The sequence below is a fragment of the Lacerta agilis genome, chromosome 14, assembly GCF_009819535.1.
Source record: "Lacerta agilis isolate rLacAgi1 chromosome 14, rLacAgi1.pri, whole genome shotgun sequence".
Taxonomy (NCBI): Eukaryota; Metazoa; Chordata; class Lepidosauria; order Squamata; family Lacertidae; genus Lacerta; species Lacerta agilis.
The window spans coordinates 33,428,207-33,449,843 of record NC_046325.1 but is presented as its reverse complement, the minus strand read 5'-3'; the positions used below and the strand labels follow the sequence as shown (position 1 = coordinate 33,449,843).

At 46.4% G+C, this 21,637-nt stretch overlaps 1 protein-coding gene across 1 annotated transcript in view; it reads right to left on the bottom strand.

Annotated features, from left to right (window-relative positions):
* ITGA3 (integrin subunit alpha 3) overlaps positions 1–21,637 on the bottom strand; it is an 86,130-nt gene that overhangs the window by 34,106 nt on the left and 30,387 nt on the right. The window contains exons 2-7 of the mRNA XM_033169615.1: positions 8,722–8,849; positions 7,247–7,329; positions 4,427–4,676; positions 3,610–3,699; positions 768–975; positions 472–665 (exon numbers count right to left, since the gene is read on the bottom strand). Of these exons, the coding sequence (XP_033025506.1) occupies positions 472–665; positions 768–975; positions 3,610–3,699; positions 4,427–4,676; positions 7,247–7,329; positions 8,722–8,849 (953 nt within the window). The remainder of the gene's footprint in view (positions 1–471; positions 666–767; positions 976–3,609; positions 3,700–4,426; positions 4,677–7,246; positions 7,330–8,721; positions 8,850–21,637) is intronic.

Sequence of the window (21,637 nt, the reverse complement as noted above, 5' to 3'; positions counted from 1 at the left end):
TCCCTCGGTTCGCCCCGGACGGGGGCGCGGAGGCGGAGGGCCGCGGGGCCCCTCGGGAGGGGGGAGGGAGCCGCCGCCTCTTCCTTCCCTCGCAGCTGAGGAGGAGGAGGAGGCGGAGGAGGAGGCGGAGAAGCTGCCGGTGCCGTCGCGGCTCTTGCCTTCCTTCCTCTCAGCTCGCCGCCGCCGCCGCCGCGCCTGGTAGATTCAGGCGTGGGAAGGGGGATACTGTGGTGGGGAGCGAAATAAAGAGCTTTCCTGAGGGAGAAGCGGCGGCGGTGGCGGCGGTGGCAACGCTGGTCCTCTGTGCCTATATTGACTACATATAAAGTAATTTTTCCCACGGCACACCAGGCAACATCTCGCGGCACACTAGTGTGCCGCGGAACAGTGGTTGAAAAACACTGCCCTAACAGAATGCATTTCCAGTAATGTATGCATGCGGGCAACAGTCGGAGGAGGAAGCCTCCCCACCTTGGAAAGAATCCTTATCGACGTCTCCGATGTTGGCCACGGCCAGGCCAAACGCAGAGCTGCTGGGCCCTGTCAGGGTGATGTTGGGGCTGCTGTGGAACGTCCCCCCCAGGTTCATGTACACATAGACGGCCCCACCCTTCTCCTTTTTCCGGTCAAAGTAGTATGGTGCTCCGACAATCAAGTCCTGCCACCTACCGACGGGAAGAGAGAGAGAGTGAGAGGTGTGATCACAGCCCCTTTACCGGGCAAACAAGACATTGCTTCCCACTGGCTTCGCCGGCCAGCAGACTCACCCGTCATTGTTGAGGTCAGCCAGAGCAATGGAGCTGCCAAAATAGGAGCCCACTTGCTCCCCGAAGATAATCAGTTTCCTCTGAAGGGTCGTGCTGCTGTCCGCTGCCATCAGGAAGACGGCTCCCGTGTGGTTAAACCGAGGGGCTCCACTGACTAAGGTGGTTTCGTGTTTGCGCAGAACATCAGTACTTGCTTCGACCGTGTAGCCTATAGATACAAGAAGTGCTTGAGTTCCTTCTTATCCTGACCACCCCCTTTCCAAAAGCATAATTCTCACTCACTGTCTCCCAGTCCTATACAGTCGTACCTTGGAAGTCAAACAAAATCCATTCTGGAAGTCTGTTCAACTTCCAAAACGTTCGGAAACCACAGCACAGATTCTGATTGGTTGCAGGAAGCTCCTGCAGCCAATCGGAAGCCGCGGAAGCTGCGCCGGACGTTCAGCTTCTGAAAATCGTTTGAAAACCGGAACACTCACTTCCAGGTTTCGATCGTTCGGGAGCTGATTTGTTTGGGAGCCAAGGTGTTCAGGATCCAAGGTACAACTGTATTTCTTTTTTTTTTTAAAAAAACACCATTTAATTTATACTTTCCCCTTTTACAGATTTTTCGCATTCACATTCACCAAAAAGCAACACACTAGTCATTGAATTCCCATTTCCCCCCTTCCGTGGTTCGTTCTGGTTATCCTCTGCTGGTGCATATTCTAATTACTCTGTATTATTTCGTTCTCAATTTCTCTCAGCTAAATTGAGACTGCTGAATTTACTCTAATCCTGCTAGCGTCTTAATCGGTTTGCAATGATTCTTCAAATATTCGATGAACATCTTTCCAGTCTTCCTTAAATGCTCTTTTTTCCTGATCTCTTATCCTGGAGGTTAAGCTTGCCATTTCTGCATATTCTATCAATTTCGTTGGCTATTCCTCCTTCATTGGTACTGTTCCCTCCCTCCATTTCTGACCATAGTCCATTCCGCAGGGCGTGCAAGATGGAGCTGTTCCACCTGGCCTTTGGGTTGGTTTCTGTTTGATACTTATGCTTCATTCTTTTATTGGTGGGCTATTTGAAAATGAGACTGCAGTTTTAATTTTGAATTTGTATTTTAATCTGTATTTTAAATTGATTGTTTTTATGTTTTTGCTGTGATTTTAATTAGTGTTAGCCGCCCTGAGCCCGGTTTTTGGCTGGGAAGGGCGGGGTATAAATAAAAATTTATTATTATTATTATTATTATTATTATTATTATTATTATGGCTGCCAGGGTTGCATGGAGAAACATATTATTTTGATCTCTGGGGGACATCTGTCTCAATTATTCCTAAATTCTGTCTTTCTGAGGCTGAGTCTTGGGGCAGACTGCCTGCCACTAATCCTAACGCTGATTTTTTTTTTGAGACTAACTATAACTATGACTGTGCAGAAAAAGTTAAATATTTCAGAGGTGAATATTCTTCTGGACTATTTACCTACCCTTTAATCGGTGGATTGACAATATGACACAACTTATGAACGAACTTGCTTACAAACCTAGACTTTGTTTGGATAAATACGGCAACATTTGGAGTGAGTTTATACAGAATGTAGGAGGCTATTATTATCTATATACGTATTAGGATAATGACGCTATATCAATTTATATATGAATGTATGTGAGTATATTACATTGCATTTTTGTACAAGGTGTGACCGGAAAGTGAATGGTCACAGAAATCGTACAGTGAGAAATAGCTGAACACACAACTGGCATCGGAAACCCATGAAATGTTCACAGTTGTGTAGTGAGATGAAGCTGTAACTCGAAAGACAGTGTACGAGTGGTTTAAGAGTTTCCATGAAGGGCGGCAAACCATCAAAGATGACCCTCGGTCTGGCAGACCGTTGATGAGCAGAATGGCGGCAAATGTCGACAGAGTTCGTGAGTTACTGATGTAGGATCAGCGTTTGTCTGTCTGACTGATGGCAGAAGAATTGCATATTCAGCGTGAAATTGTTACTGAGGTTACTGAGTTGTCCCACCCTCCATATTCTTTTTCCAAAACTGAAATCTGCACAGAAAGGGCACAGATTTTCCAACATTTCACATGTCCAAGCTGCTGTGACGAGGGAACTGAAAGCAGTACGACTTCTCCAGAAGTTTCCAACAGTTCTACGAATGTTGTCAGTGGTGCATTGTATCAGAGGGAGCCTACTTTGAAGGCCTGTAAGGCATGTATGTTTGACTGTTTCTCGCTGTCCGATTTCTGTGACCATTCACCGAACTTTCCAATCATACCTTGTATATATACATATATTTTCTTATATGCATCTTTGTTCTTTCACCCCCCCCCTCATTTACCCCTCTTTCCCCCTCTGTATCACTTTATTTCTTTATACAGTGGTACCTCTGGTTACAAACTTAATTCGTTCCGGAGGTCCGTTCTTAACCTGAAACCATTCTTAACCCGAGGTACCACTTTAGCTAATGGGGCCTCCCAGTGCCACCACGCCACTGGCATGTGATTTCTGTTCTCATCCTGAGGTAAAGTTCTCAACCGAAGGTACTACTTCCGTGTTAGCGGAGTCTGTAACCCGAAGTGTTTGTAACCCGAGGTACCACTGTAGATGAAAGTCTTTCAATAAAATGTCAATATTTTGTTAATATTTTTATTTAGTCATTGAGTTATTCGAGACTAGTGCTGAGAGCACAGGTTCAAATTAGGCCCTGCGTTAAGAAGTCTTAGCTAGGTTGGGGTGTGTGTGTGATCCTAGCACCATGTTTGTATGCGAGTGAGGAAAGAAGGGAGATGTAGGCAGGCAAACAGGGCAGCGGGCCAGGAAAAACCATATCGGTTGCGGTTACCCAAATAGCTGTAGCTGTACTTCTGATCTGGATACGAGTAATCTTGCTGGTCCCATTCCCGGTCCTCTCGGCGGATCATGTAATCGGTTCCTATGCCAGAAAGAGGAAAGTTGTGACATTTTAACTCAACGCAGACAAAGAGACCCACCGCTCCCTTCTCCCCGGTGTCTATCGAGCCACTTGCTTTTCCAGAGAGATCGATGCTGGGTTTGAAGGCTGCCTGGGCGCTATTCCCTGTGCTTCAGAAACCAGACATGTGTGCGGAGGTTCAGGGTCTCCTAAGCACAGAAGAAAAGGAGAGCACATGTCTTCCCCCCAACTGGGCTCTGTGCGGCCACTTTTATTTCATCATTTATTTTACAAGGTAAGGCTGCATTCCTGACCGTGTCCACCCAGAAGTAAATCCCACTGAATTTAATGGGGCTTATTTAACACCGGTCATTGACCACAAGGGAGAGATGCGATTGGACGGGGCTTATTTAGGGATGGGCGATTCTGTCCATTTCAGTTTGTCTGCTTCTCATTTAAAAAAATAAAAAAATCTCTAGTTCAGAGTTTCCCAAACCTGTGTCTCCAGACGTTTTTTGGACTACAACTCCCATCACCCCTAGCTAGCAGGACCAGTGGTCAGGGATGATGGGAACTGTAGTCCAAAAAACAGTCTAGTTCAGTGTTCCCCACCTACAAGGACCCGTGGGGGGGGGCAGGATATTCCAAGGGGCCACAGGTGAAAAATGTGTAAATGGGGGGCTATAGCATGAGGTCAGGGGGCCACAGAAGGAAGTGAGAAGTGAAGAAAAAAAACAATATTACAAACCTTGCCAGTTGAAAGCACCGGGGGCTCCGAAATAAATGCTGTTGGCGGTGAAGCCACCGCTGATGCCCATCTGACACATGCCTGTTATGTCCGAGTCGCTGTGGGTGTTGCACATCTCGTTGTGGAAATGCTGCCACTCGTCTTGCTCCTGAAGCTGCAGGTTGTTTCCGTGGACGTAGCATTTCCCAACCATGCGCCTCTGGTCCTCATTGCCAGCCCACAAGACTCGGGTGTACCGGTGGGCACAAGCCTAGCAAAGTCAAGCAGACAAGGCTTTAGTTTGCACAGAAACGGGGGGGAGGGTTAGCAGGGTGGGTACAAATCAATGATGTTTTGGATTTAAATTTTTTTAAATTTAGATTTTAATTTAGATTTTTTTTTTTATGTAAATCAGATTTTGAAAGATTTAAATAGGATTTTTAATATAAAATGCTTTCGGAGGAAAAATCTTTCTAAACATAAAGGTAAAGGTAAAGGACCCCTGATAGTTAAGTCCAGTTGCGAACGATTCTGGGGTTGCGGCGCTCATCTCGCTTTACTGGCTGAGGGAGCCGACGTTTGTCCGCAAATAGTTTTTGCAGGTCATGTGGCCAGCATGACTAAGCCGCTTCTTGCGAAACCAGAGCAGCGCACGGAAACACTGTTTACCTTCCCTCCGCAGCAGTACCTATTTATCTACTTGCACTGGCATGCTTTCGAACTGCAAGGTTGGCAGGAGCTAGACAGAGCAACGGGAGCTCACCCCGTCGCGGGGATTCGAACCTCCGACCTTACGATTGGCAAGCCCAGGAAGGGATAGGATTCCCTGGAGCCTTGACATTAATTTAATTAATTCAACAAATTGATGAACTTGATCCAATGATATCAGCTTTTCAAAGTCTGATAATCATTCGCAGCTCAACTACCTTTTAAGGGAGTCAGACCGTCGACTGGCTCTGGCCATCACTTCTAACTCCCATCCTGAGCTGGCTGTCCTTATTCAGTAGCAAGGCATAGGCACTCTGCGCATGCTTAAAGGTTCTCCTTTCTCTTGCTATATGTTACCAGGCTGACCGCTGGTATTGCAAACAGGCTAATTCTGGCTGAACCCTGTGCTCAAATTAAGCCCTTCGCTGGATGCTTCCTAATTCCACGATGCTGTCAAGAGTGCTCAGTACATGCTCAAAGAAACTTTAATCTTCCTTGCATTGAGTATTCTGGACTTGTGATTGGCAAGGAAAACAAATTCCTGGCCTAACCCAGGATAAAATTAGCTGCAAGGGACCACAATGGAGACAGTGGATGACAAAACTAGTAACGTGTCCAATAAGCCAGGGAAAGGAATGGAACAGAAGTAGAAAGCTTCTCAAGAAACTTAAACCCACCTGAAAAGGAATTACTTCTGGCATTTTCTTATAAAGCAAAAAAAAAGAACTGGCACCTGCATTCTGATCTCCAAGGTGCCTGGCCGTCTGGCTGCCACTGCCCAAAGCTATTTCTTGAATTTCAGCAAATGCCAGTGGAGATTGGTGGGGGTTTTTATGTTTGTTTTTAAACCATTTAAAGCTGCTGATGTGGCAGAGGATCAAAATAGCTACCGGGAGAGATTCAAGGATGCGAAAGGCTTTGAGGATGTTATCTAAGATGTACCAGGAAACTGGGGGCCAGTTAGTAGCAGGTTTCTGAAGATCTTATGGATGTGCATAGTGGCAGCTTTTTCCTGCTTGCAATATTTGGGAAGGAGCAGGAAAGAAAAGTGGGGTTCTTAGGGGCTCCAACCCACTGGTTCCCAAACTCCCGCACTCAGACCACTTGAAAACTACAGAGGGTCTTGGTGGACCACTTATTGATTTTCCCACCTCTTGTGGAATTTGTAATGCACTGAGTTAGCTGCTGTATTAATTTTAGTTGTATTATAGTTGCATCTTTTATTTCATGTATATTGTGCAGCATTGTATTTATGTTGTATACCGCAATTCAATGAAATAATACAATATTTTTAAAATGCAATTTACAATCAATATGAAGAATATTTCATGCAGTAGATGTGCCATCATCCTTCATTTTAATAGGGGAGAGGAAAGGAACTGGACTTGGTGGACCATTTTGGGGTGGCAACCTTATGCCAAGTGTAACATGTAGTTTTGCCATAAGCTTCTGACCCACCTTGGACTGGGCATGCCTTCCTGACAGCATTTTAACAGATGAATGGTATTTTGCATACCACCTAGGAAGACAGGCGAACTAATGCCATTGTACTGGAAGAAGCAAAGGTTACCAGTGTCAAAGCAATGATTCTTCAAGATCAGCTTCATTGGACTGGTCATGTTGTGCGGATGCCTGATTATCATCTTCCAAAGCAACTACTCTGTTCCAAACTTAAAAATGGAAAGCGTGATGCTGGTGGTCAACAAAAGAGGTTTAAAGACTCGCTCAAGGCAAATCTAAAAAATATAGTATAAACACTGACAACTGGGAAACACTGGCCTGCAATCACTCCAATTGGAGAACAGCCTTTATCAAAGGTGTCATGGGATTTGAAGATGCTCAGCTCAGGACAAAAGGGAGAAATGTGCTAAGAGGAAGGCATGCTCGGCAAACCTTCACCATGATCAACTCCTTCCCGGAAACCTATGCCCCCACTGTGGAAGGACGTGTGGATCAGAATTGGCCTCCACAGTCACTTACGGACTCACTTTTAAAACCGTGTTTATGGAGGACAATCTTACTCGGCTATGAGTGATCACCAAAGAAAGAGAAACTCAACAACATCCAGGCAGTACTGGGTTCCCCATCCCTACCATGGAAATGCTCCCTGCCCCATAAATACAAACTACTCACCATCACTCTCCCAGAAGATGCTCTCTGGCTTGCTATTGTCACCCCCAACCACATGTCTTCGACAATATTATTCTGGGGGTCACCTGTGGGAAGGACGGATGAACAAAGGAAGAGGAAGAAATGCAGTTAGGACATGATCCACCATCCTGCCATGTTCCAAACACCCCTGCCATGCAATCCTATGCATGCCTACTCAGGAGTAAGTCCCATTGAGTGGAATGGGACTTCTGCAGCCATAAATGTGCAAAGGATTATTGCCAGGTCCTTTAAGGCACAGGTGGGGAATCTGTAGCCACCCAGATGCTGCAGGGATTCCAACCTCCCCAGCCAACATGGAAACTGTGGTCCAGCATCTGAAGGGCTACAAGTTCTTCAGACCTAAGCTTCACACAAAAAAGGGGGTGCAGTTTTCATAGCTGCAGAAAGACAGATACTATTGTATAGTTTAATTATGAATTTATTTAATTGTTATAAACCACTTGGAAGTCATTCTGGAATATAAGCAGTATAGAAGAGAAGAGAAGAGAAGGAAGATAAAAAAAATCACATATGAATGGATCTTGTTTGAAACTAGTAATCAAAGCTGTAGGTGCTACAGAGCAAAGAGATATCCTAATAATTGATAAGAAACTTCAAGCAAGTTTCCTCTGGAAACCTATCAAGAACCAACAGAGGAATAATCAGGGCTTGCTGTTTATCACTTCATTTGCAGTAATAATAATAATAATAATAATAATAATAATAATAATAAATGTTCTGCTGTTTGCTTTGCATTTTATTCCACAACTTCCCTGTGAGGTACCTGAGATGCTTTGCTATAAATGGGGAACAGAAGCCTTCCATAAGTTGGAAGGCTACAGCATTTGGGGCTACTTTGTGTAAGAAAAAAGAAAGACTGTAGCTGAAAAATATCTCCATCATCATCATCTTCATTTTATCAGATTTATTACTCATATTTCACTCTAAAATCCCAGTGTAGGTTACAATGCCACCAGTTGCATCTCTCAAAACACTACCTAATATGATACAATTTACCCTTTTTGCCTACTGCACCAGCCAGATCCACTCATTCTGTATAGCCAGTCTGTAAAGTCCATCTTGGAACTGAGTCTACAAGCTGATCTCACGGCTACAACATCCGGTCTAATTTCTGTACTTTCCCCTGTCCTCCCCCCCTTTTAAACTTTTCCTTGTCTCCCCATCCCAGAACATTTCACCTGATGGAGAATCAAAAGCTTGCCACAGTTCTGCGGCATTTGGGTTGGTCCTTCTCCTAATGAAGGCACTCCGCGATTATAGATAGAAGAGTTTGCGCTGTCTTTCCTGCGGGTGCTGAGCCCTCTAGAAAACACCTCACTCTGCAGTCTAACAGGTTGCGGATGTGCCATGCGATCTCCAGCCCAGTCTCTCCGCCCTTCACAAAACTTTGTGACCCGCCCTAGCTGGGGGGCTCTCCCTTGCACATGCCCACGTACTTTTCACCTTGATGTCCACCCTCTCGCAATCATCAGTGGCCGCTGTCAGAGGGCAAGCATACATGGCGCCCATCCTCGTGGCGTTCTCCATCTCTGTAGCCGCATCGCGAGGAGCTCCAGTGAGCAGCCTGAATAGAGGGAAAATAAATAATGATGAGGATGATAATGTTGAATGAGAGTCGGTGGAAGGGGAGCACTTCCTCAGAAACCATGGCTGCAATGTAATTTGGAAGAGATGGTATGCTTTTCACGGAAAGGACTCCCCATCTTGGGGAAAAATACTTCACAAAATCATAGAATTGTAGAGTTGGTTTTTTAACAAAAGTATTTTTTTTAGCAAAATACTTTTAAAAAATACTTTTGTTAAAAAAAACCAGAAGCCTTTTTACTGGGTACAGTGGTACCTCTGGTTGCGAACGGGATCCGTTCCGGAGCCCCGTTCGCAACATGAGCAGGGCACAACCTGAAGCGCTGCGTCTGCACATGTGCGCAGCGCAATTTGGGACTTCTGCGCATGCGCAAAGCGCCAAACCTGGAAGTAACCCGTTCTGGTACTTCCGGGTTCGGCGCATTCGTAACCCGTTCCGAACGCAACCCGCAGCGAACGCAACCAGAGGTATGACTGTATAGTGGGTGAAGAGATAACAAGTGAAGATAAAAGACTGTTTCTGTATGCAACAACGGCGGCAAGAATTATTTTAGCCCCCAAAATGAAAGCAACAAAAAGTACCGACGAAAGGAGAGTGGCAGGTGAAGATGATGGACTTCGCGGGACTGGTGAAGCTGACAGGAAAAATCTGAAAGCAGCACGATCAAGTATTCCAAAAGCATTGGAGTAAATTTATACGATATCTGAAAGATTATTGTAAACAATTAACATCACTAGCAGGGGCGTCTGAAAACTTGTAATGAGAAATTTTCTATCTTTCTATATTCATATAAATTTTGAGCCGTCCTGTAATGAGTGTAATTAGAACTGGAAAACGTACAAAAAGCAATGATGTAAAGGTCCATTTCGAAAGCTATGAGGCAGGAGGGGAAGGAAGTTGATAAACTCTAGAGAGCCAGGGAGGTAAAGTGGATAATGGTGATGTTAATGTATAATATTAAATGGAAAATAACATCCCTGCCGCATGGCCCTTCAGCCTCTGCTTTAAAAACCTGCAAGGAAAGGCAGTCCATGATGCAGAAGTTTGTCTTTTTCCAGAGTGCTGTGGCTGAACTAGGGAGAGTCATAAAATGGTTGAATGAATGAATGAAACTTGATTTGCGTCAGCCATCGGCCATAGCAACAAAAGAACATTGCAGTATACACAGAACAAAATAAAAAGCCGATTATATAAAACACATTTTAGGGTCCTGAATCAGCAGTCAAATAGTGGACCTTATTCTGATTGCCCCAGCTAAGAACCTTGCAACCTTTGCAGTCATCTGCTCCTCTTGAGCTGCCAGGAGAAAAGACACTGTGGCAGTGGTTGAGCGACCCAAAATCGACAACAAAAGAGGGGTGATAATCTCGTTCCTCAGGTCTTTATAAAGAGTGCAAGCCAGGAGGGCATAAGCGTTTTTCATTTGGAATCTGTTGGAATCATCCCTCAAGTACAGCTGAGGGCAATACATTCAATCTTGCAAGGGTAAAAGCGCATCTATATTTTGGAGTTGCTAGGTTATACAGATAGGGTGCCAGGGAATCAAAGTGAGATGAGCCTTTTTACCATGAGCAACATTTCCTTATTGTGGCCAAGTTGTTCTGACGCTCAATATCATTTAGGTGTTGACAAATTAGACTGTTTGTTTTACTATAACCCACGGTGAGTAGCTGTTGTGGGGACAAACCACAAGAGTGCAGGTAGGTAGCCGTGTTGGTCTGCCATAGTCAAAACAAAATAAAAAATTCCTTCCAGTAGCACCTTAGAGACCAACTAAGTTTGTTCTTGGTATGAGCTTTCGTGTGCATGCACAATTCTTCAGATACACTGAAACGGAAGTCACCAGACCCTTAAATATAGTGAGGGAGTGGGGAGGGGTATTACTCAGAAGGGTGCTGGGAATGGGTGATCAGCTGATAGGTGTTTGCAGTCATTAAGAGTCGTCAACAGGTTTTCCACACCTATCAGCCCATCACCCATTCCCACCACCCTTCTGAGTAATACCCCTGCCCACTCCCTCACTATATTTAAGAGTCTGGTGACTTCTGTTTCAGTGTATCTGAAGAAGTGTGCATGCACACGAAAGCTCATACCAAGAACAAATTAGTTGGTCTCTAAGGTGCTACTGGAAGGAATTTTTTATTTTATTTTGTTTTCACAAGAGTGCAGTTTTTGATAGACAATTTTAGACCAGGCACTCTTGTGACAGTCTTGTAGCACTAGGGATATTAGAGTTTAGGCAAAGCCAGAAGTTAAAATGGTTTCTCCAGACACCTGGTCACTGGGGCTTAGTTTGGGCAACTCCTCATCACAACAAAATCTTGGTGTTGTTTTTTTTTAATGCTAGGTCTATTCAACCTCAGTTCACATTTTGAGAGAGACGAAAGTGCTTTTGGGCACGTGCAGGGTGCCTTTTCCCTCCTTGCTGATCCGCGACTGGTGTTTCCAGGAAAGAGCACCCAGCTCAGAAAGCTGAACTTCCAAGCAAGTTGAAACTCAGCACCTCTTATTTTGGAAATTAAATACCACTTCGCACCTGCAACTTGACCTCCAAACCGCCTCCATTCGGAACAGCGCGCTTTGCCTGCTCTTCCTTCCTCCCCGCATTTTTTTTTAAAAGAACATTTTAATCCCTCCTGATCTTTGGTAAAGCTCCAGGTGGTTTGTAACGGAAGTAAAAAAAAATTAACCCTTAACGCAAAATTAAAAGCACATCAGCTCTAAAAGCAACCCACATTCCAGTCAGGCAAAAAAAAAAAAAAAAAAAAACATTCACGGAGGGTAAGAAGCAGGAATGGTAAGAGATGTAACTGAGGGGAGGCTGTTGGGGAGAGTCCTGAAGTGCCAGAGGGAGACATCTTGGAGGGCTGTATTTGGCCCATGGGACGGAGGTTGCCCACTCCAATCTTTCAACTCATATCAAATTTGATCAGACATGAAACTACAGCGGCATCGGCAAGCCTGTCGAAGTAGCTGATCCTCTGTGAGGAGAGGCTTCTTCCGTTCCGGCAAAATATTACTGTACTTCTATCCTGGCACAGAGGCAGCTGGGGTGTGCGTTCCACCGCACTCTAAAAACACAGCTGTATTTTTTCCAATGTTGTGGGCAAGGCGCCTCTCATGCTAGACAGAGGAAAGAAAGCAAAAAAACCCAAAACAAAACCGCGCCAAGGGAACATTTCACAGTGGCAGGCGGGAGGAAAACACTAAGCACAAAAGCTATGGATGGGTGTGCATGAACTAGAGAGGGTATGGACTGATGCATGAGGGTGCACAGGTAAAAGGCAGTTTGGATGTAGAATTAGCATTTTAGTGCGCTACGTATGGGCCAAAAATATGCACTGGTATTTGGGGCTCTGCCTTGTACAGCGGTACCTAGGTTTCTGAACGTCTCCGTTGACAAGCGTTTCGGTTGCCGAATGCCGAAAACCTGGAAGTAAATGCTCCCGTTTTCGAACGCGCCTCAGAAGTCGAACGGCTTCCGCTGAGGTACCACTGTATTTTTCTCAATTTTTTTCCCTATTTGGATTTGCAAACCGCCCTTTGCGCCTCGGTTTTTGAATGTTTCAGAACATAAGAAGGGCAGGGAAGCCACGGAGCCCATGCCCTTGGATTCATCCAGATCGCGCCTGGCACGGCTCGGGCGAGCTTTGCCAAGACACCTCTTGACATAAGGAGGCTGCCTCTGTGAATCATCGTGCCCTTTGTGCGCGAGAGATGTGATTTGTGCGGGAAATATTTTGCCTCCCAGATAGAAGGTACACGAGTCATCAGATGAAGCATGCATGCTTTCCGGCTTCCCGCAGGGACGCCACATCCAGCCAGCCTAGCCCCCCAACAATGAATGGGTAAGAAAAGGAAGCTGAGTGAGTAGCAGGCGTCTCTCACCTGTCCTGACTCAATCCATGAATCATTTGCAAGCGGCAACTTTCCCTCCTGCTCCTGCCAGCGCTTAGTAATCTGCTCTCTTATATCCTGACTCTGTGTGTGTGTGTGTAAGAGAGAGTACCTGTAGGGCACAATTTTACCACACATCTGCCCAGCATATCTCTCAGTGCTACAACTGCTGCTTCCTACATCTGGCAGGGGAGCATAGGTACAGCCCTCTGAAGTGCATTTTGGGATTTTTTTTGGGGGGGGGAGGGGGGTGTCCAAATCCGTTTGCACCACAATTAGTAGTACAGCCATACCTTGGATCCCGAATGCCTTGTGAGTCGAACTTTTTGGCTCCCAAACGCCGCAAACCCAGAAGTGAGTGTTCCGGTTTGCGAATGTTCTTTGGAACCCGAATGTCCGCCGTGGCTTCCACGGCTTCTGATTGGCTGCAGGAGCTTCCTGCAGGCAATCGGAAGCTGCGCCTTGGTTTTCCGAACGTTTTGGAACAGACTTCCGGAACGCATTTCGTTCGACTTCCGAGGTACGGCTGTAGTACATGTGGAAAGGATCTTGGGGTCTTAGTTAACCAGAATCTGAGCACAAGTCAACAGTATGACGCAGTAGTAGCAGCAGCAAAAAAAGCGCTAATGCTATTCTAGGCTGCATCAACAGAAGTGTAGTGTTCAGATGCTGGATGCAGGTGGCGCTGTAGTCTAAACCACCGAGCCTCTTGGGCTTGCTGATTCGAAGGTCTGCGGTTCGAATCCCCGCAAAGGGGTGAACTCCATCCCAGCTCCTGCCAACCTAGCAGTTCGAAAGCATGTCAGTGCAAGTAGATAAATAGGTACCGCCACGGCAGGAAGGTAAATAGTATTTCCGTGCGCTCTGGCACTCGTCACGGTCCTCCGTGACCCAGTAGCGGTTTAGTCATGCTGGCCACATGACCCAGAAAACTGTCTGTGGGCAAACACCAGCTCCTTCAGCCTGAAAGCAAGATGAGCACCACAACCCTAGGACAACCAAATTAGGTGCCTCTAGGAGAACATCCACTACGACCTGAAGCAGCTCGGGCAAGGAATCCTTGGTGCAGTGGGGAGGTCGGTACACCAAAAGGAATCTTGTACTGCCCCTATTGCTCAACTTCTAGAACATGCACTCAGAAAACTGGGTCTTCCCAAAAGGATGCCTGGTGTAAGTTAATGACTTCCTAAAAAATCCCTGCAACCCCTCCACCCCGCCCATATGACCTGGAGGAAACTACAATTAATCCAGAATGCGGCAGCTAGACTAGTGACTGTGAGTCACCGCCAGGACCATACAACACCGGTCCTGAAAGACCTACATTGGCTCCCAGTACGTTTCCGAGCACAATTCAAAGTGTTGGTGCTGACCTTTAAAGCCCCTAAACGGCCTCGGCCCAGTATACCTGAAGGAGCGTCTCCACCCCCATCGTTGTTGTTGTTGTTGTTGTTATTCATGCTTCCACTTCTCCCACCGCTTTTCCCCGGGGGAGAACCGTTCTTTAGCGCTCAATTGGAGCCAAGCGCACTGGCTTGACCGCTGCGATTGAGGGGGCCGGCGCCACATGAAGTGCACTTATGACAGCAGCACATTGCATGATGTGTTCACGTCCCTCGCATGTGATGCACAACGTCTGGGTGCGCATGCCGCATGGCTTGCGGGCATGGCACCAGCAGGCTGCGCAGCACGCATGAAGAAGAAGAAGAGTTTGGATTTGATATCCCACTTTTCACTACCCGAAGGAGTCTCAAAGCGGCTAACATTCTCCTTTCCCTTCCTCCCCCACAACAAGGTGAGTGGGGCTGAGAGACTTCAAAGAAGTGTGACTTGACTAGCCCAAGGTCACCCAGCAGCTGCATGTGGAGGAGTGGGGATGCGAACCTGGTTCACCAGATTACGAGTCTACCACTCTTAACCACTACACCACACTGGCACGTGACATGCTTGTATCATGTATGCATGTCACCGCAGAACATTGAGGGGGCCCCAGTCCCCTCCTTGAAATTCGGGGGCCCCTTTTCACTGGGCAAGCAGACAACCAGAGAAAATATGGACGAGCCCTTAGAGGGTTACAGGGGAAAGAGACCGGTTCAAATGTCCACCTGGCTCACCTTGGGGACGTTGCATTTTTCCAGCCTAACTCAAATCTCTCCACCTAAACCACAGGCCTGCTTTGAGCTTGAAAGGAGTGACACTGCCACACAGGCACACACACAACCTTCTTGGAGGAAGGGCGTGACAGAAATGTGAAAGGGTGCGAAAGAAGTGTGACAAAGGGAGCTTCCTGTCTGTCACGTCCCAGAGCTCGATAGCAGAACAATTTGTCTTAATAAAACAGTTTGTCTTGGCGCGGGGTCCGTTTCGACATCAAAGGATCCCAGTCTGGTGACGGCCGTCTTCAAGGGAGAGGCTCATAGTTTGGTGGCAGCAGAGCACGTGCTCTGCATTGCAGAACGTCCTGGGTTCGAATTCTGACATCTTTGGGCAGGGCTGAGAATTATCCCTGGAGAGTCAGTGGCAGACCTAGTTGGGAAAGGGGTCTGATTTGGTATGAGACCAAATGCTCCTGTTCTTTTCAAACACCTTTAAAAAAAAAAACACTTTAAAAAGCAACATAAAAGAGCTTTACTTGAAAATATGGGCTTGTTCCGTACCATTTTTTCTCACCACTTTCCCTTGGCTGAGTTCTCCACCCATACATACTTCAATCGGTAGAGCAGGAGACTCTTAATATCAGGGCCGTGGGTTCAAGTCCCACCTTGGGCAAACGTCCCCTGCATTGCACAGGGTTGGGCTAGATGACTCTTGTGGTCCCTTCCAATTCTGTGATTCTAAATAAAAGGAATTTTGTTCCAAACTTTGCAAAGCTGCTGTTGTTGCACTATTCTCTGCTAGCTACCCTATTGCCTATGCCTGGAATCCCATCATGCGGGAATATTAACGGGACACACAGTTACGACTGGGCAATATCTGGTTTTCAACACCGCCAGCTAAACATCACGATGCGCCGATATATTGCGATGTCTCTAGTAAGGATGAAGCTATTGTAGAGGCATCGGCTGGCTTCACGGTTTTTCCCCACGTCGTGATTTTTGCGGAGCACGCACACATATACACACATCAGGATTCGCAATATATTGCTAGGTCAAAAATTATGAAACTGATCTCACGATATGGACTTCAAACCGGTTTTGGGCGGCATATCGCCCAGCCCAACACAGTGTACCATTTCACTGGGAACTGCAGGGAGCATATGAACTGCCTTCCCCACCCCAAGCACATCTTTAGCTAAGAAAACAGACACCTTGATGGAATCTCAGTATTGAAAGCAATGCAGGACAACTGCTGCAAAGGGAACACATTGAACGGGCAAATGGAACCTGCAACGTAAAGTTGCAGCGCCGACTGCTGCAACTGTGGTTTAGCGCTTAATTGGAACAACAAGCGGGCTTTCCCTGGATTGTCGTTTGTTCCGATTTAGCACTAAAGAGATTCACCGCTGCTCACTCCCGTCACCCAGCCGCCACCTCCCCAAGGTGCTGTGGGAAATTTAAAACAACCTAGGCCAATTCCTCTCGGCCCGTGATTCCTTAAAACCCTGTTGCTCTGCAGTGCTGGATAAGCTTGCCAACGTCTACTGAGAGAGGAAGACCCCCCAGAGCAGGGCAGTTTGGCCAGGGCTGGTGCTCACTTGCAGGGAGAGATCCTGCAACTGCCTTCGGTCTCTCGGCAAGCCCAGCTTTCTGCTCTCAATCAATCTGGCAGCTCCGGGAAGCCCAACTGGCATGACAAGGAAGTCATTGGGACAAAACACAATGGCTTTGAGCGAGTGCCAGCAATAGTACCAACCCACCCTGTTAAGGAAGAGGAAGAAGGGGGAGGGAGATGAAAATCCCAAGGCCAGAATTAGGGAGCGGGACTTTTTCTCCTCCTCCTCCTGCCTCCGTTTATATATCAGCGGCCCTCGGGCTTCTGGGGCTGCAGGGTCAAAAATGTGGCTTTTTGTGCGTCGCAGAGAGACTCGCAAAGGAAGGAGGGGGCTGAGGAAGTGCAACGGAGGCCTCAAATGTCAGCTTAACCCAGAACGGAGCCCCAAGCTTCCAGGCATGAAACAGGGAAGCCCTGCGGCATTCTCCAGAGCTGCCTTCACCAACCTGGTGCCCTCCAGATTTGGGGGCTTTTTGTTGCATTTATATCTTGTCCTCTTCTCCAAGGAGCTCAAGGGTGTGCATGGACGATTCTCCTCCTACTTTAATCCCCACAACAACTTTGTGAGGTAGGTTGGTCTGAGAGGCTACGACTGGCCCACACTCACCCAGTGAGCTTCATGGCCAAGTGAGGGATTTGAACCCGGGTCACTCAAGTCCTAGTTCAACCTTATAACCACCGTACTATATGACTCCCACCAACCCTAGTTTCTGCTTTGCACACTAGGGTGCTGTGGTTTGCATCAAGACCAGCTGTGAGCAATTTTTTTAAAAATTTGAAAAGGGGTGAAAGGAGCAGGGGAATCTAGGCCCAGTGCAAAAGACAACGACAAGCCCTATTCTAAGTTGCAGGCGCCTGGGATACCTCCTAACAAAGTCCTTAGTGTCTGGAAATTTGCCAGCGGCCAGCTAAACAGATCCTCTCTCCTTCCACTTTCACTATTGTGGGTTGCTACAGCTAAAAGACAAAGAACTGGATAAAATGGATTTCCCATCAATAAAATTCCCTGGTGCTAAATCAGGAGACAGGCTTCAGGGGTGGCTAATTCAGAACAGACACAGTGCCGCTCGCTTGCAGCACTGTAAGGAAATAGCCCCCAGGGTCCATACTGCTAGCGCCACATTTAGAATTTCTCAATCTGCATCCCAACTTATTTAGATACTTAGAGCATTTGTAACCCACCAGTCAGCCAAAAAGGCACTTATATGTAGAGTGACTTACAATGTGAAGAAGACAGTCCCTGCACACAGACTTAAATAAACAAACAAAATAAAAAATTAAAAAATCCTTCCAGTAGCACCTTAGAGACCAACTGAGTTTGTTCTTGGTATGAGCTTTCGTGTGCATGCACACTTCTTCAGATACACTGAAATAGAAGTCACCAGACCCTTATAATATAGTGAGAGAGTGAGGAGGGGTATTACTCAGAAGGGTGGTGGGAATGGGGGATTGGCTGATGGGTGTGGAAAACCTGTTGCTGACTGTTAACAACTGCAATTAAGTCTGAAACAAAAAGACAGACAAGGGGAAAGGTACACGGAGGGAGGAGGAAAACCTCAAACTCAGGCACCGATTCCTAAACAGTTGTTCTTCTACTGACCAAATGGCTCATTTCAAGGGTAGGGGGTGCTCAACACAGCTTTCAGCAAAGCTGATGGAAGGAGCCCTGCTTACGACTGAGCCAGCCTGGTGGAATGGCTGCCCCCCAGGTGGCGGCAGAGGGGAGGGAGGGCTGGTGGGGCTGGCCTGTTGCTGCAGAGCTGATGGGGCAAGCTCTGTTCCCCATATGTCCCACTGAGGCAGCCTGATGCCCCCACAGAACTATGGTTCCCTGGGAAGAGGGGTTGGTTGTTAAACCACTCTGGAAACTGCAGCTCCAGGAGTGGGGATAGGGGTCTCCTAACAACTCTCAGCACCCTCAACAAACTGCAGTTCCCATAACTCTTTGGGGGAGCCACGACTGTATGAAGTGGCCTCATAGTGCTTTAAAAATACAGTGCAGATGGTGTGTGTGTGTGTGTGTGTGTGTAATCCTGCTTCATAACAGGGAGTGGACTGAGATGGCCTTTCGGTCCCATTGCACTGACTCTGATGCTATGGAATTTAAAATCCAGCACACAAGATCATAATCTTGCAGAATGCTTGGCAAAGATGTCAGATTTCTTCCTTTTCTTTGAATGCACTGCCCCGTGGAGAGAGCCCCCCTCCACACACACATGAAAGGAAAGCTATAAGTGGATGTAATAGTATAAACCAGTCACAGTGGAAGTGATGGAGAATTGTGAAGGTGTCTCTAGATGGTTGTCTCCAGTGGAAGCTAAGGCTTATAAAAGACCTAACATGTCTGCAAGATGGCTGAAATATTCGGATATATTGGAACAAGAAGGCCAGAATTTTAAGTTGAAAAGTTATGAGCAGTTGAAGGAAGGGGTGACTGATTGGCTGCAGTATTATCAGATTAATGAGGTCTTTAAACAAGACAAAAAACAAGGCTTTCAAATGGAGAAGCCTAAGTTGGAAACTGAACTAATAGAACCAAATACAAAAATACTTTCTAGAATGTACAAACTGTTGTTGGAGTGGCACACGAAAGATGAAATGGTTAAATCTGTTATGATAGATTGGGCTAAAGATGTGGGACATAATATAATGATGGAGGATTGGGAAAGGCTATGGAGGGAAGGTACCCAGTTTACTGCATGTAATGTATTAAGAGAGAATGTGATGAAAATGATTTATAGATGGTATTTAACACCAGTTAAATTAGCAAAGATGTACCACAATGTGAGTAACCAATGTTGGAAATGTAAACAGGTGGAAGGTACCTTCTATCACATGTGGTGGACGTGCCCAAAGGTTAAGGACTTCTGGGAGAAAATTTACAATGAACTTAAGAGGGTGTTGAAAATCACCTTTTCTAAGAAACCAGAGGCCTTTCTGCTGGGTATGACCAACCATGAGATACCCAGTAAAGACCGAATCCTTTTTATGTATGCCACAACAGCAGCCAGAATTTTGATTGCCAAAAATTGGAAAACGGAGGATTTACCAACGGTGGAAGATTGGCAGATTAAGCTGATTGAATACATGGAACTCGCAGAACTGACAGCGAAGCTCCGTGACCAGAGGGAGGAAAAGGTGCAGGAAGACTGGAGGAAATTTAAGGACTATCTAAAAAAACGTGAAAAGATAGAGATTTGAACGGAACAGATGGAAAGATGGGTGATAGCAATAAAAGGTTAATGTTAAAATAGGATGTATGTAGGTAGAATTTGGAATTAAGGTTTTGTATTATTAAAATTAGATTAAGATGAGTAAGATTCGATAATGAGATAGATAAGTTTTAAAGAAGATTTAAAGTGGTTATAAAGTTACTATAGTATATTTGAAATGAACGCTGAAGAGAGGGTGTGAGGAAGTCCATATGAAGGATTTGAATAAGTTTAGTAAATGGTGATAACTTTGTTTTTATATTTCGATGTATTTTTTTTATTTTTTTTATTTTTTCTTATGTATTTTGTATTGTATGTAGTTGTTTGTTGTTATATGTTGCATATTTTTTAATTTTCTTTTTTGAAATTCCTTTTTTGAAAACTCTAATAAATTTTATGGAAAAAAAAAAGAGAGAGAGAGAATTGTGAAGGTGCACAAGGCAGTTGAATTTCCCCTGTAGCCTCTCGAATGCACTGTGGTCTGCGGGGCTAGGGACAGAGATGTCCTACTCTTCCAAAATTCACTTCTCTCTGCTTGTCCTTTTTTGAACGAGGGTGTGATTTTGCACTACCTTCAGGGTGTGGTTACTTAAAAGGTAAAAGTACCCCTGACCGTTAGGTCCAGTCGCAGACGACTCTGGGGTTGCGGAGCTCATCTTGCTCTATAGGCCAAGGGAGCTGGCGTTTGTCTGCAGACAGCTTCCAGGTCATGTGGGCAACATGACTAAGCTGCTTCTGGTGAACCAGAGCAGCGCACGGAAACTTACACGCTCCCATTTCCACCACCATCACATTCAAATATATACAGGATATATGTTGCTACTCTCCTGACTTTAGGCAAAGTTTTGCTCAGCACTCACAAAAATGCACCAGGAGGAGAGACTGGAGGAAAGAGAAGGGGGGGGTGTCCTCTGTTCCCCGGGCACCTCTTCCCCTGGCGCCAGCAGTGGCAGAGATTGTAAAGCTAGCCCAAAAGGGATCCGCACTGGTGCCAGAGAAGCCAAGTGTAAACACAGCCAGGGAGTTCGGAGAGAGAGAGAGAAAGAGAAGGAAGGAGGGAGGGAGAGATGGCGGGCATTCAGAGAGCCAAACTCTGGGCAAATGTCATTTCCCATTAACCCATCTGCTTAAAGAGACAGCTTGGCTCTGGCTGACTAAGGAGGAACGGAGGAAAGATAGAAATGGAGATTACAGGCAGGAGACTGGAAAGGGAAAGCAGGGCAGGCGTGCCCCTCTCTCAACGCTGCCACTTTAATTGGATAGAAGAGAACCTTGCTTAGTCCACCCACAGGGGCAGGAAAAGCCCCTTCTTTGCCAGCAGTCCAGAAGGATGAGAGCTCAGTTCCATAGCTGTCAACCTTTTCCTTTTTTTGCAGGAAATTCCCTTATTATAGCATTGGGAAACAACAGGGAGGGTTGACAGCTATGCGTCAGTCCCCTTCCAGGACTTGGAGGTGGAGGGAAGAACTCTTAGGGTAGCAGTTCAGCACTGCTTCTTCCCCTCAACTCTCCCGGCACCTGCTTTTCAGGACAAGACAGGCTGGATAGAGAAGAAGCTGGTGCCCAAGTCCTAGAGGAATCCTTCTTGCACTCTCGACTCTCATTGATCCATACACCAAGTCCTGCCCTGGGACGTGGGCATGGCATGAACGAGGGTAGGGAGGTTGAAAAACAGGAGCCCTGCTAGCTTTCGTGGGGCACCAGCTGCGTCCATTGGCTGTTTAAAACTTCAGACCTCTGTTGAACGAGACCCAAAAGCCTGCCTAGGATAATCCCTTTTGAGGCTGGGCAGTCCAGTTAAACAGTGCTCAGCTTGTGGAGAGAGAGGAGTCTTCACGCTCTCCTGAAAGCAGCAGCTTCTGCCTGGACCCCAAGCCCAGATGCTCTGAGGTAGGGAGATGGGGAGAGGCCTTACATCAGGCCAGGCACCTCTACAAGGTCTCTTGCCTA